This window comes from Periophthalmus magnuspinnatus, chromosome 14 (genome assembly GCF_009829125.3).
Source record: "Periophthalmus magnuspinnatus isolate fPerMag1 chromosome 14, fPerMag1.2.pri, whole genome shotgun sequence".
Classification (NCBI taxonomy): Eukaryota; Metazoa; Chordata; class Actinopteri; order Gobiiformes; family Gobiidae; genus Periophthalmus; species Periophthalmus magnuspinnatus.
Window position 1 is genome coordinate 9,746,546 of NC_047139.1, and position 15,205 is coordinate 9,761,750.

At 36.7% G+C, this 15,205-nt stretch overlaps 1 protein-coding gene across 4 annotated transcripts; it reads left to right on the plus strand.

Annotated features, from left to right (window-relative positions):
- The first annotated feature begins 238 nt into the window (after positions 1 to 238).
- Positions 239 to 15,050, plus strand: LOC117381655 (von Willebrand factor A domain-containing protein 7-like). Of its 4 annotated transcripts, XM_055226993.1 has the most exons (16): positions 8,016 to 8,058; positions 8,378 to 8,585; positions 8,648 to 8,914; positions 8,981 to 9,074; positions 9,142 to 9,273; positions 9,491 to 9,677; positions 9,815 to 9,984; positions 10,320 to 10,432; positions 10,546 to 10,662; positions 10,732 to 10,941; positions 11,012 to 11,144; positions 11,444 to 11,590; positions 11,942 to 12,034; positions 12,100 to 12,380; positions 12,500 to 12,790; positions 14,069 to 15,050. In XM_055226993.1, exons 2-16 carry the CDS (start codon positions 8,409 to 8,411, stop codon positions 14,534 to 14,536), a joined length of 2,880 nt encoding a protein of 959 aa, XP_055082968.1. In that variant the 5' UTR covers positions 8,016 to 8,058; positions 8,378 to 8,408; the 3' UTR covers positions 14,537 to 15,050. The 4 variants fall into 4 exon arrangements, with proteins under 4 accessions (XP_055082966.1, XP_055082969.1, XP_055082970.1 ...); XM_055226991.1 differs by lacking the exons at positions 8,016 to 8,058; positions 8,378 to 8,585; positions 8,648 to 8,914; ... (9 more) ...; positions 11,942 to 12,034; positions 12,100 to 12,380 and adding exons at positions 239 to 440; positions 503 to 769; positions 848 to 941; ... (8 more) ...; positions 4,044 to 4,136; positions 4,202 to 4,482 and having other exon boundaries at positions 14,069 to 14,808; XM_055226994.1 differs by lacking the exons at positions 8,016 to 8,058; positions 8,378 to 8,585; positions 8,648 to 8,914; ... (3 more) ...; positions 9,815 to 9,984; positions 10,320 to 10,432 and adding exons at positions 239 to 440; positions 503 to 769; positions 848 to 941; ... (2 more) ...; positions 1,697 to 1,866; positions 2,202 to 2,314 and having other exon boundaries at positions 14,069 to 14,808.
- Positions 15,051 to 15,205: the final 155 nt, after the last annotated feature.

Consider the following 15,205-nt stretch of genomic DNA (forward strand, 5'->3'; position numbering starts at 1 on the left):
TCTGTAAATGAAAAGTAAACAGAAAGGAGCCCAACACTATAATCATGAATTAATTTAGTAATTATTTACCACCATAACTGTTGTATTTGGTGACTGAACACAAAGTTTAACAATTACGTAATATTCAGTATATTTTATCAAAGCGAAAGGGGAGTATATCATACTGAATCTAAATATTTCATATCAACCACAGGTTATTATGTATTTATCATGATCTGATGACATTTGACAGAATCTCTGAGGCCATAGTACTAAGTGAAAAGATGTCTGGCTTGTTCCTACTGACACTCATGTCCCTACTCCCTCGAGTAACTGGTTTTACAATCATAAAGAGCTCATCGTGGAGTCATCAGGAGATCACAAAGAGAGCCATCCTAAATGTCACTACACTTGCCTGTCGTGCTGTGGCTGAAGCTGAAGGCTTGGACTTCACTTTTCCTGTAAGATTTCCATGTTAACTAAATTAACCCATGACAAAATTAACTCAAATATTTTGTCACAGGCATCGTTCACCATAGAAAGTGTGGCTGAAGCATGTGCGGCGCGTGAAGCAGCAAAGAGCTTTGGCAAAAACATACGTACCATAAAAGACAAAAATGCAGCTGTGGATGTCAAGGTACTATCCTCAAGGCGACATTTTGATGGGGAAACATTTAAGGAAGGAAAGAAGCTAATCACTGATGGATTAAAAGCTGTGAAGTCCAGCATCAAGAAAGATAATATGAAGTTTGCAAGATCAAAAATTGGAGAAATATTACATACTTTACAGGTGATGGTGTGGTTTTCAGATTATTATTGCTTTTAAAATAAACCATAACCTCACATGTAAACTCATGAAATTATTTAGGATTTCTACAGTCACAGCAACTGGATAGAAATGGGAAATGACAAGCCAAACTCTAATGTGATCAGCAAACAGGGCAGTATTGGTAAAATAGCAGGTAAAGAAACATATGATTTAAAGAAAAAAGTATTTCTAAACTATACATAACATTTAATACGATGATTTCCTTAAGATAAAAAAAGGCCAACTTGTCGCGACTGTGACGGAGATGATTGCACAAACAATATTTTAGAAGATATCCTTGAAGAGAAAGTCCTGACCTCAGGGTATTTCTATCTTAATCCCTACAATAGCAAACCATCAGGTAAGGTAACATCATTTTTAAAAGATAAAGTTAAAAACATTATTTTAAGGAATTATGATTATCATGCCTCATGACTATGATGAAGATGATAATAATAATAACAATAATCATCATCTTCATCATAGTCATCATCATCATCATCACCATCTTCATCATAATGTTCATATTATTGTTTTTATTATTATTACCAAATAATAAAAGGACATTCGTCTTGTCACTCACAGGAAAATGCAGTCATGGGGATTTTCCAGATGCATCAGCATTGTTGACACCTAAAGGTGGAATAAACAAGGACTCTTTGACCTCGAGTCATGGACACCTGCACAATCAGGCCGCTACTGTCGCTGTAGATGCCACACTTGAGCTGCTGAACGATGTGCGCAGTGCAGCAGGGGATAAAGAGTTTTTACGGTAAATTATCTACTAAAACAAGTTTGTTTGTATAAAGAAGTCACATGTCATTAGTGACAATACATAAAGTTGGCAAAATCTAACTCTACATGTTTGCATTAAAGAAGATGGTATATTATTTTTTCTTCTGTTTACAGAATGTTGGGACTTATTCCTGGAAAAGCTTTGTGTTTTGTGATTGACACAACAGGAAGTATGCGTGATGATATTGCAACAGTGAAAAAAGTCACTTCAGAAATAATAAAGAAAAGAGTTGGAACAAAGGATGAGCCTTCATTTTATATACTCGTGCCTTTTAATGACCCAGGTAAATTTGACTGACTTGACCGCAATCATTATCCTTAACATTAAAACAAAAAAGGTTTCAATTTCTCTGAAAGTAACACACACCAAATGTTTACATGAACTCCTTGCATGCTAACTGTCACCTGAGTCATATTTTGCATAAACATGACCCTACATCATCTTGTGCCTTCTATGGTGACTTACTGTGGTTAGCCGAGAGAGCGGCCCAATCACTTTAAAGATTTTGTTCAGTTGACAAAGTTTAAACATCTTTTGCTACCCGGAACAACTGAGGGATTACACAGACATCCTTCACCCTAGGAATTACAGATTTTGTTTGTTATTCTGTCATTTTAGATTTTGGTCCACTTATGAGGACTACAGATGCTAATGAATTCAAGAAGGCCATTAATGCACTAACTCCAAATGGTGGAGGAGATTTACCTGAAATGTCTCTCTCTGGATTGCAGGTGAGGTCTATTTTCTTTGATGCCTCACATATTAAAAGTGGTTTACAATAAATCTAAAAGTAAAAAAAAAAAAAGGACAACAATAATTACTCTTGTGTATACAGCTGGCTCTAACAGGTGCCCCCTTTGACTCTGAGATTTACGTCTTCACTGATGCTGCAGCAAAAGACTCTCACCTGAAAAGTACAGTGGCTGCACTGATAGAAAAGACAGGGTCTGTGGTAAGTGTTTTAACTATATTTTGTTCAAATGGTATTTGATCTCAAAAGTAAAATTTTTGTTGTTTTTAGGTAAATTTTATGATAACTAGTTCCACAAGTTTACGTCGACGTAGATCAAACAGTGGAAATCAGCAGCAGATCGCTCCTCGAATGGCAGTTACAGAATTCCAAGTGTACAAGGACCTGGCTGCTGCTTCAGGAGGTCAGGCTGTGGAAGTCACAAAAAATCAGCTTCTGGAGGCCATCAATGTTATTTTGGAGACTTCAGCCTCAAGTGTGGTATGGTAAAAAACAATAACTTCCTTTTCAAAATCTATAATATATTATAAAGCACTTTAAAAACAACACAGTCGACCAAAGTGCTGTAAACAGGTTAAAACACACAAAAAAAAACATGAGACGCAATAACATTAAAAACAGAACATGATAAATGTCAACTCTTTACACTGAGTTAAAAGCCAAGCTAAAAAAAAGAGTTTTAAAAAGAGATTTAAAAACAGGAAGTGAGTCGGCCAGTCTAACATTCAGTGGAAGTGCATTCCAGAGAATAAAACACTAATTAAACAAAATACTGTCCACTCTCCAAGGTGACCCTTCTGCAGGTTGCCAGGTACCCAGGAAAGTCAGAAAATGTCACTTTCACAGTGGATGACACAGTAACAGACCTCACCATCTACATAACTGGGACCAACAAAGACTTCATTCTCATCAGCCCCACAGGTGATTTTCATTTTAAAAGACATTAATTGTGGAGGTACATGGCAATTCTTTTCTTTAATGATTAACAGTTTCTCAAACACCTCCTGCTCATTGAAATCTAATATTTCATGTATTGACACAATTGCTCAAGTATGACCTCAGTGGCCCTTTGAATATTACAGAAGGAGAATTTTAAATTAAAAAAAGTCTATACAAAAACTGGTATTCTCAATAAGAACAAACAAACCATCAGTTATACAAGCACTACTTGAATGTCCTCTAAACCACTTTTTGTCCCCTGTCGGGTCTCAGGTGTGGCTCAGGAGAGCACTACCACAAATGGATCTCTCTTCACTTCAGTGGTTGTTGGAAACCTCCAAGCTTTAATGTTGAACACAGAAGTTGGATTGTGGGAAATTAGGATGGTTTCGACAAACCCCTACTCTCTGAAGATCACAGGTATGAACAGAGACATGATTGTAAATGTTGTGGTTGGTGAGGTCTGTGCATCGCTCTGGAGTTTTTGTTTTGTTTTTAATGCACATATGCAGAACTGTACCTGGTTTACTATTTCAATATCTAATGCTGATGCCCATGCTGCAATAATAGTTATCTAAGATTATCATAATAATGTTTTCTATAAGATATACTAATTAGTTGTGCTGGAACTGGCTAATAACTTTCTGTTGTGCTTTTTCAAGACCCACATACCAAACAAGCAGCATCCAGTCCTATTACAATAAAAGTAGTCAGTGATTTTAGGTACATGCTATCGTTAACTATTTCAAATTTTATTTTGTTTATTTTAGCCAAGACTCCCATAGACTTTTTCTTCAGCTTTATGCAGCCAATAGAAGGCCCTTTTGAGGGATACATTGCAATTGAAAATCGTCCAAAAGCAGGTAAAGATGTAGGTGCTGGTGATGAATAAATACAGAGTAATGCATGCTTTGAACTTTTCGTGTAGGAGCGAATGGCACCATGATGGTAACACTAATTGGGAGTAACACAGCCAATGTGACAGAAGTATATCTTCTTTACTCATCTGGGTCTGGAAAAGTTAAAGGCACAGTCTCCAGTCAGGGAAATGGAGAATACTTAGTCCAGTTTGACACAATCCCCTCCGAGGAGTTCACTGTGGTTGTAAAGGGGCAAAACGGCAAAATTTCAAGCAAATCAATTCAACCAGCGACTTTCCAGCGACAGTCGTCTACCAGCATCAAACCCTCGTCTGTCTCGGTCACCATTGTGAGTATCTACTAAAATACCAATGCAACTTTTAATAGAGCAAAGCAATTATGTGTGAAAATGGTACTAGAGTATAAAGAGGTAATACAGTCAGTTTAATGTGATTTCTTCTTTTTTTAGGATGACGAAAATGACATCATTGAACCAGGTGCAACTTTGTCTATGAATTTTACTGTCTCCTCCAATGGTTCAGGAGAAACTTTTAACATCAGAGCAACTAATGACCAAAGCTTCAGTCTATCTTTTCCCGAGACTTTGGAGGTGGTGAGCGGCAGCAGCACTGTTGGCACACTGCAGCTATCAGTCCCCACTGACGCTGAGTCTGGTACTGAAGTCACACTGACAGTAGAGGCTGAGGCACCAGATGGAGACGTGAACTATGGGGTGTTAATGGTCACTGTCCTGAAAAGGGTAAATACTAACTAGAATCTATGGCCCTAGAGTCTATGGTCAAACAATGCAGGAAAAAACAAACAAACTTGACATTTAAAGGTCATATAATACACAAAATGGACTATTGATAGGTTTCAGCAATGTTAGAACAAATAGAAGAATGTTACCTCCTCAAAAACATACCCGGAGTTGCATTTTCTTTCTCTCGCACATGTCATAGTAACTCTTTATTATTAGTCTGTTTACATCTCCAAAGTTCAAAATGCTCACCTTGTGATGTCATGTAATGGTAGTTTTCAAATTAACAGCTATCTTTTAACTTTAGTTCAGCAGAGACTGGCAATTCCAGAGCCGAAATCATCCAAATGATTTTTATTGAAGATGTACAGAATTTAAAAACACAGTGGAGCACTTCCTGTATTACCATATGACATTACAAGGTGGACTAGAGTGTTTTCCAAGAACACAACCTGAATATACAGGATTTGTGCATTAAACACTTCAGAATGAAACAAAAAACAAGTCCAGAAATATAACATAGATCAGAAAACATAATAATATGAGCCCTTTAAGGTAATTGATATCAGATGACATTGCAACATTTTATGGGCCAATGATTTTTCATTAAAATGGGGGAACAGGATGTCACTGTTGGGTTTGGGAGTACATCACAATATTCTATAGGCTCATAATATTTCATATAGATGAGGGCAACTAAAATTAATATATTTAAAATGTAGTCTTTTGTTGAACTATAGCAAGTTCTTGGTTGTAGTCACTAATGGGAATGATCTAGTTCAACATTTGTGAATATTACTTACATATTCAGAAAATATATTGTCATAATATTGGCTGATGTAATAATCAATGTTGCAAAAAAAAAAAATCGCAACAACACAAAGTGCTTAATTTTATAGAAACGGACTGAATAAAATGGACTTTATTGGACTGTATTGTAAGATTTTCCTTATTAGGTCCAACATTATACTTGGATTGGGTTTGGTTTTGTCTTTGTTCAGTTTTTAGTTTGATCCAGTTTAACTACTATTACAAAAAAAAACAAAAAAAACATACACATTATTTGTTTTAAATTAACTGAACTTAAAATTGCCCCAAAGAGTATATAAAAATATGACAATATTGTTGTTATCACAATACAAAACATAGTCATTGAATATTATGCATTATTCTGTCATATCGTGGAGCCCTATCACAAATTGTTTGCATGTTGACAGTGGCTGAGTTGGATAAAAATGTCATGATAGTGGACCTGCTATTGTTGGAATCTGGTTGTCATTATACAATCAGATTCCACAACCATCAGACATGACCTCATTTTACAATCTGAAAACTACCAATATTCAGGCATTTTTCTACTTCTCCAAATGACGGATGTGACTCGTCCTGTTTGTGAGCTGCTCAGTTTACGGGACAATTGCACAGAAACCTGCGGTAACTCCACCTGGCAGCTCTCCGTTCGGTTGAGTGATGGGGTAAATGGCACCGGTATCGTCAGAGTGTATCACAGACAAGGCAACGGCACGCTCAACACAACTGTAGATGCCAACGACACCGTGGCGTCCTATGAAGCTTCCTGCTGTTCTCCTACAGTAGAGATAATTGCTGTAGATGCTGTAGGTAACGTAGGTTCCTGTTCTTTCACAACTCGAGTGACAAGCAGTGCCATGACAACAGCAAAACCAACAGATGCACCAACTACCACACCAAACAGTAGTACTACGGTTGCTGCTACTACTACTACTACTGCTGCTGCAGTGTCTGTGGCGCCAAAAGTCAACCAGTCCTTTCTCCTTTGTTTATTCATTACCCTGCTCGCTATTCAACTTAAATGACAATATTCTTCAAGATAAAAATTGAATTACTGTTTACCAAAATAATGATTCACTCCACATACAAATTTAAATTATTATTTGATTTTAATCACCTTTGTATTTCTGTTTTTTTATGTTTAATGTGAAACCAACTATTAATAATTGAGATAAACATATAACTAATGAAGTACATATGAAATTGGATTAAAATGACGTTATCTTTTAATAAATATTGGATGTACATATATATTAAATGAACTGTATTTCATTCAAATTTAAAATGCTTTTTGTTTTAATAAATAATAAAATTCTACCCAGATTTAACTATGCAAAGATGTAAGCACCTCCCATTGGATGATATCCAATGGGAGGTGCTCTCTATCCCATTTTGCACATGATGTTTTTAAACATTTCATAGTCATTCAATGAGAGATTAGTTAAGTCATGTCTACAGGAATTTAAAAAGGTTAGTCAGTATTTTCAAAATCTTTACTTAAACCACAAGAGGGCGACACATATCACCACATATATTCTAAGATATGTGTGGTGATTCGAAACAAAACAGAACACTGTAATACAAAACTGAACCTGCGTGGCGCTGTTACCTGCGTCCTCCTCTGATATGATAAGCTTTCTTCAGGTTAAATTACCTTAACCTGAGAACACATCATATCACAGATAGGCATTTTGGATTCACTGGAAATTGTAGTTTAAACTATCTCTATTCCTTCCTATAACAGTTAATCCACCCAAGTTTGTGTAATGAGTAGATTCTACACATTTTTATCATCTAATAATAGCAGGTCATGGTAAATAGTCACATTTATACAGCATTTTTCTACCTTCAAGGTTTTTACTGTTAGAAATCATTAACCCATATAAACACACACAAACCCGCACGCATGCACACACGCACACATTGACAGTATGTGGGTGCTGGGATTGAACCTCCAGATCCACAAGTGGATCTGGAATTCATTAGGACTCACGAAGACGCTATGCAGACCAGCGGGGCTTACAAGGACATGTGGACAATAAGATAACAGCTACCTTCTGGTCATTTAGGTTAAGTTCACATTTCTCCTATGCAGCCCCTCTCACTAAGGAATGTGTGACCACCCACTCTGATAGGGTTGTAAAACACTCACCTTGTTTGACTTTGCCTAAAGTTTCTTTGTTACATGTAAACATTAAACTTGGATGCCATTCAACTTGACCAAGATGGAAAATCATCAAACGGAATTTACAGTATACACTGTTCAACAGGTTTGCCCAGTGGGTTTATACTTTGTAACAGAAGTATAAATTGAGCTGACTCTGTATAATTCAGAATTAGAGATCTACAACTGCTGTAAGTACCATCCATTGTTCTCATTTATTTGACTTGTATAAGTGTTAAAATGTTTATTTTCTTTCTGTAACATCGATCTGGCAGAGTCTGTAAATGGAAAGTAAACAGAAAGGAGCCCAACACAATAATCATAAATTAATTTAGTAATTATTTACCGCCATAGCTGTTGTATTTGGTGTCTGAACACAAAGTTTAACAATTATGTAATATTCAATATATTTTATCAAAGCGAAAGGGGAGTATATCATACTGAATCTAAATATTTCATATCAACCACAGGTTATTATGTATTTATCATGATCTGATGATATTTTGACAGAATCTCTGAGGCCATAGTACTAAGTGAAAAGATGTCTGGCTTGGTCCTACTGACACTCATGTCCCTACTCCCTCGAGTAACTGGTTTTACAATCATAAAGAGCTCATCGTGGAGTCATCAGGAGATCACAGAGAGAGCCATCCTAAATGTCACTACACTTGCCTGTCGTGCTGTGGCTGAAGCTGAAGGCTTGGACTTCACTTTTCCTGTAAGATTTCCATGTTAACTAAATTAACCCATGACAAAATTAACTCAAATATTTTGTCACAGGCATCGTTCACCATAGAAAGTGTGGCTGAAGCATGTGCGGCGCGTGAAGCAGCAAAGAGCTTTGGCAAAAACATACGTACCATTAAAGACAAAAATGCAGCAGTGGATGTCAAGTTACTATCCTCAAGGCGACATTTTAATGATGAAACTTTTAATGAAGGAAAGAAACTAATCACAGACGGATTAGACGCTGTGAAGTCCAGCATCAAGAAAGACAATATGAAGTTTGCAAGATCAAAAATTGGAGAAATATTACATACTTTACAGGTGACTTTTCAGATTACTATTGCTTTTAAACCTCATAACCTCACATGTAAACTCGAAATTATTTAGGATTTCTACAGTCACAGCAACTGGATAGAAATGGGAAATGACAAGCCAAACTCTAATGTGATCAGCAAACAGGGCAGTATTGGTAAAATAGCAGGTAAAGAAACATGATTTAAAGAAAAAGTTGTTCTAACCTATAAATTTAATTTGATGATCTCCTTAAGATAAAAAAAGGCCAACCTGTCGCGACTGTGACGGAGATGATTGCACAAACAATATTTTAGAAGATATCCTTGAAGAGAAAGTCCTGACCTCAGGGTATTTCTATCTTAATCCCTTCAGTAGCAAACCATCAGGTAAGCAAACATTTTTTTTTTTTTTAAAGATAAAGACTGTCCATTTCATTATATTAGGGAGTATGATCATCATTACAATTGTTATGATTATGATGATATTAATGGTCGATATGAACATGATGATCATCATCATGTTCATCATGATGATCATGATGATGATCATTATTATTATTATTATTACACAATAACAAAAGCTCATTTGTTTTGTCACTTGCAGGAAAATGCAGTCATGGGGATTTTCCAGATGCATCAGCATTGTTGACACCTAAAGGTGGAATAAACAAGGACTCTTTGACCTCGAGTCATGGACACCTGTACAATCAGGCCGCTACTGTCGCTGTAGATGCCACATTTGAGCTGCTGAACGATGTGCGCAGTGCAGCAGGGGATAAAGAGTTTTTACGGTACATTATCTACTAAAACAAGTTTGTTTGTATAAAGAAGTCACAAGTCATTAGTGACAATACATAAAGTTGGCAAAATCTACCTCTACATGTTTGCATTAAAAAAGATGGTATATTATTTTTTCCTCTGTTTACAGAATGTTGGGACTTATTCCTGGAAAAGCTTTGTGTTTTGTGATTGACACAACAGGAAGTATGCGTGATGATATTGCAACAGTGAAAGAAGTCACTTCAGAAATAATAAAGAAAAGAGTTGGAACAAAGGATGAGCCTTCATTTTATATACTCGTGCCTTTTAATGACCCAGGTAAATTTGACTGACTTGACCGCAATCATTATCCTTAACATTAAAACAAAAAAGGTTTCAATTTCTCTGAAAGTAACACACACCAAATGTTTACATGAACTCCTTGCATGCTAACTGTCACCAGAGTCATATTTTGCATAAACATGACCCTACATCATCTTGTGCCTTCTATGGTGACTTACTGTGGTTAGCCGAGAGAGCGGCCCAATCACTTTAAAGATTTTGTTCAGTTGACAAAGTTTAAACATCTTTTGCTACCCGGAACAACTGAGGGATTACACAGACATCCTTCACCCTAGGAATTACAGATTTTGTTTGTTATTCTGTCATTTTAGATTTTGGTCCACTTGTGAGGACTACAGATGCTAATGAATTCAAGAAGGCCATTAATGCACTAACTCCAAATGGTGGAGGAGATTTACCTGAAATGTCTCTCACTGGATTGCAGGTGAGGTCTATTTTCTTTGATGCCTCACACATTAAAAGTGGTTTACAACCAATCTAAAAGTTAAAAAAAAACAAAAAAAAACGACACAACAATAATTACTCTTGTGTATACAGCTGGGCCTAACAGGTGCCCCCTTAGACTCTGAGATTTACCTCTTCACTGATGCTGCAGCAAAAGACTCTCACCTGAAAAGTACAGTGGCTGCACTGATAGAAAAGACAGGGTCTGTGGTAAGTGTTTTAACTACATTTTGTTCAAATGGTATTTGATGTCAAAAGTAAAATTTTTGTTGTTTTTAGGTAAATTTTATGATAACTAGTTTCTCAAATTATCGTCGACGTAGATCAAACAGTGGAAATCAGCACCAGATCGCTCCTCGACAAGCAGTTACAGAATTCCAAGTGTACAACGACCTGGCTGCTGCTTCAGGAGGTCAGGCTGTGGAAATGTCAAAAAATCAGCTTCTGGAGGCCATCAATGTTGTTTTGGAGACTTCAACCTCAAGTGTGGTATGGTAAAAAACAATAACTTTCTTTTCAATAAACCACCAATTAAACAAAATACTGTCCACTCTCCAAGGTGACCCTTCTGCAGGTTGCCAGGTACCCAGGAAAGTCAGAAAACGTCACTTTCACAGTGGATGACACAGTAACAGACCTCACCATCTACATAACTGGGACCAACAAAGACTTCATTCTCATCAGCCCCACAGGTGATTTCTATTTTCACTTAAAAGGACGTTCATTCTGGAGGTACATGGCAATTCTTTTCTTTAATGATCATCAACAGTTTCTCAAACACCTCCTGCTCATTGAAATCTAATATGTCTTCTATTGTATTGACACAATTGCTCAAGTATGACCTCAGTGGCCCTTTGAATATTACAGAAGGAAAATTTTAAATAAAAAAAGTCAATACAAAAACTGGTATTCTCAATAAGAACAAACAAACCATCAGTTATACAAGCACTACTTGAATGTGAACCACTTTTTGTCCCCTGTCGGGTCTCAGGTGTGGCTCAGGAGAGCACTACCACAAATGGATCTCTCTTCACTTCAGTGGTTGTTGGAAAACTCCAAGCTTTAATGTTGAACACAGAAGTTGGATTGTGGGAAATTAGGATGGTTTCGACAAACCCCTACTCTCTGAAGATCACAGGTATGAACAGAGACATGATAGTAAATGTTGTGGTTGATGAGGTCTGTGCATCACTCTGGAGTTTTTGTTTTGTTTTTAATGCACATATGCAGAACAGTACCTGGTTTACTATATCGATATCTAATGCTGATGCCCATGCTGCAATAATAGATATCTAAGATTATCATAATAATATTTTCTTATAGCTAAACTAATTAATTGTGCTGGAACTGTCTAATAACTTTCTGTTGTGCTTTCTCGGGACCCACATACCAAACAAGCAGTATCCAGTCCTATCCAGTCCTACAGTATTCAGTGATTTTAGGTACATGCCATCGTTAACTAGGCCATATTTTCTTTTGTTTATTTTAGCCAAGACTCCCATAGACTTTTTCTTCAGCTTTATGCAGCCAACAGAAGGCCCTTTTGAGGAATACACTGCAATTGAAAATCGTCCAAAAGCAGGTAAAGATGTAGGTGCTGGTGATGAATAAATACAGAGTAATGCATGCTTTGAACTTTTGGCGTAGGAGCAAATGGCACCATGATGGTAAAACTAATTGGGAGTGACATGGCCAATGTGACAGAAGTATATCTTGTTTACTCATCCGGGTCTGGAAAAGTTAAAGGCACAGTCTCCAGTCAGGGCAATGGAGAATACTTAGTCCAGTTTGACACAATCCCCTCCGAGGAGTTCACTGTGGTTGTAAAGGGGCAAAACGGCAAAATTTCAAGCAAATCAGTTCAACCAGCGACTTTCCAGCGACAGTCGTCTACCAGCATCAAACCCTCGTCTGTCTCGGTCACTATTGTGAGTATCTACTAAAATACCAATGCAACTTTTAATAGTGCAAAGCAATTATGTGTGAAAATGGTACTAGAGTATAATGGGGTAATAAAGTCAGTTTAATGTGATTTCTTCTTTTTTAGGATGACGAAAATGACATTATTGAACCAGGTGCAACCTTGTCTATGAATTTTACTGTCTCCACCAATGGTTCAGGAGGAACATTTAGCATCAGAGCAACTAACGACCAAAGCTTCAGTCTATCTTTTCCCGAGACTTTGGAGGTGGTGAGCGGCAGCAGCACTGTTGGCACACTGCAGCTATCAGTCCCCACTGACGCTGAGTCTGGTACTGAAGTCACACTGACAGTAGAGGCTGAGGCACCAGATGGAGACGTGAACTATGGGGTGTTAATGGTCACTGTCCTGAAAAAGGTAAATACTAACTAGAATCTATGGCCCTAGAGTCTATGGTCAAACAATGCAGGAAAAAACAAACAAACTTGACATTTAAAGGTCCTATAATACACAAAATGGACTATTGATAGGTTTCAGCAATGTTAGAACAAATAGAAGAATGTTACCTCCTCAAAAACATACCCGGAGTTGCATTTTCTTTCTCTCGCACATGTCATAGTAACTCTTTATTATTAGTCTGTTTACATCTCCAAAGTTCAAAATGCTCACCTTGTGATGTCATGTAATGGTAGTTTTCAAATTAACAGCTATCTTTTAACTTTAGTTCAGCAGAGACTGGCAATTCCAGAGCCGAAATCATCCAAATGATTTTTATTGAAGATGTACAGAATTTAAAAACACAGTGGAGCACTTCCTGTATTACCATATGACATTACAAGGTGGACTAGAGTGTTTTCCAAGAACACAACCTGAATATACAGGATTTGTGCATTAAACACTTCAGAATGAAACAAAAAACAAGTCCAGAAATATAACATAGATCAGAAAACATAATAATATGGGCCCTTTAAGGTAATTGATATCAGATGACATTGCAACATTTTATGGGCCAATGATTTTTCATTAAAATGGGGGAACAGGATGTCACTGTTGGGTTTGGGAGTACATCACAATATTCTATAGGCTCATAATATTTCATATAGATGAGGGCAACTAAAATTAATATAGTTAAAATGTAGTCTTTTGTTGAACTATAGCAAGTTCTTCGTTGTAGTCACTAATAGAAATGATCTAGTTCAACATTTGTGAATATTACTTACATATTCAGAAAATATATTGTCATAATATTGGCTGATGTAATAATCAATGTTGCAAAAAAAAAAAAAAAAAATCGCAACAACACAAAGTGCTTAATTTTATAGAAACGGACTGAATAAAATGGACTTTATTGGACTGTATTGTAAGATTTTCCTTACTAGGTCCAACATTATACTTGGATTGGGTTTGGTTTTGTCTTTGTTCAGTTTTTAGTTTGATCCAGTTTAACTACTATTACAAAAAAAAAACAAAAAAAAAAAACATACACATTATTTGTTTTAAATTAACTGAATGGAGCCCTATCACAAATTGTTTGCATGTTGACAGTGGCTGAGTTGGATAAAAATGTCATGATAGTGGACCTGCTATTGTTGGAATCTGGTTGTCATTATACGATCAGATTCCACAACCATCAGACATGACCTCATTTTACAATCTGAAAACTACCAATATTCAGGCATTTTTCTACTTCTCCAGGTGACGGATGTGACTCGTCCTGTTTGTGAGCTGCTCAGTTTACGGGACAATTGCACAGAAACCTGCGGTAACTCCACCTGGCAGCTCTCCGTTCGGTTGAGTGATGGGGTAAATGGCACCGGTATCGTCAGAGTGTATCACAGACAAGGCAACGGCACGCTCAACACAACTGTAGATGCCAACGACACCGTGGCGTCCTATGAAGCTTCCTGCTGTTCTCCTACAGTGGAGATAATCACTGTAGATGCTGTAGGTAACGTAGGTTCCTGTTCTTTCACAACTCGAGTGACAAGCAGCGCCATGACAACAGCAAAACCAACAGATGCACCAACTACCACACCAAACAGTAGTACTACGGTTGCTGCTACTACTACTACTACTGCTGCTGCAGTGTCTGTGGCGCCAAAAGTCAACCAGTCCTTTCTCCTTTGTTTATTCATTACCCTGCTTGCTGTTCAACATAAGTAAAAAATATTCTTCAAGATATAAAATTGTTTACTGCTAACCAAAATAACATTTCACTATACAAATAATTATTTTAATCACTCTTGTATTCGATTTTAATCACCCTTGCATTTCTGTCTTTTATGCCTAATGTGAAACCAACTATTAATGATCAAGATAAATATACTAATGACATTAAACTAGTATTATGCAACTTTGAAGCTTTTCGTTTTAATATCTAAGAAAATGTAACTATTCAAATTGAACTATGCAAACATGTAAGCACCTCACACTAAAAACAGTGACTCTATCCCATTTTGCACATAATATTTTTAAACAGTTAATAGTAATTCATTGAGAATTAGTCAAGTCATGCCTACAGGGATTATGTTTTCAAAAAGGTTAGTCAGTATTCTCAAACATCTTTACTTGAACTATGAGAGGGCGACACATATCGTCACAAATAATCTGAGGTAAAAGGTGTGGCATGTGCTCCTTGATTCAAAACAAAACACTGCAATACAAATCTGAACCTGCGAAGTGCTGTTAACTGTGTCTTCTTCTGATATGATAGGTTTTCTTCAGGTTAAAGTACCTTAAGCTGAGAACACATATCATAGATGACCATTCTCAGTTTACTGGAAATTGCAAAGGTGTTTAAACTATCTGTATTTCTCACTATAACAGTTAATC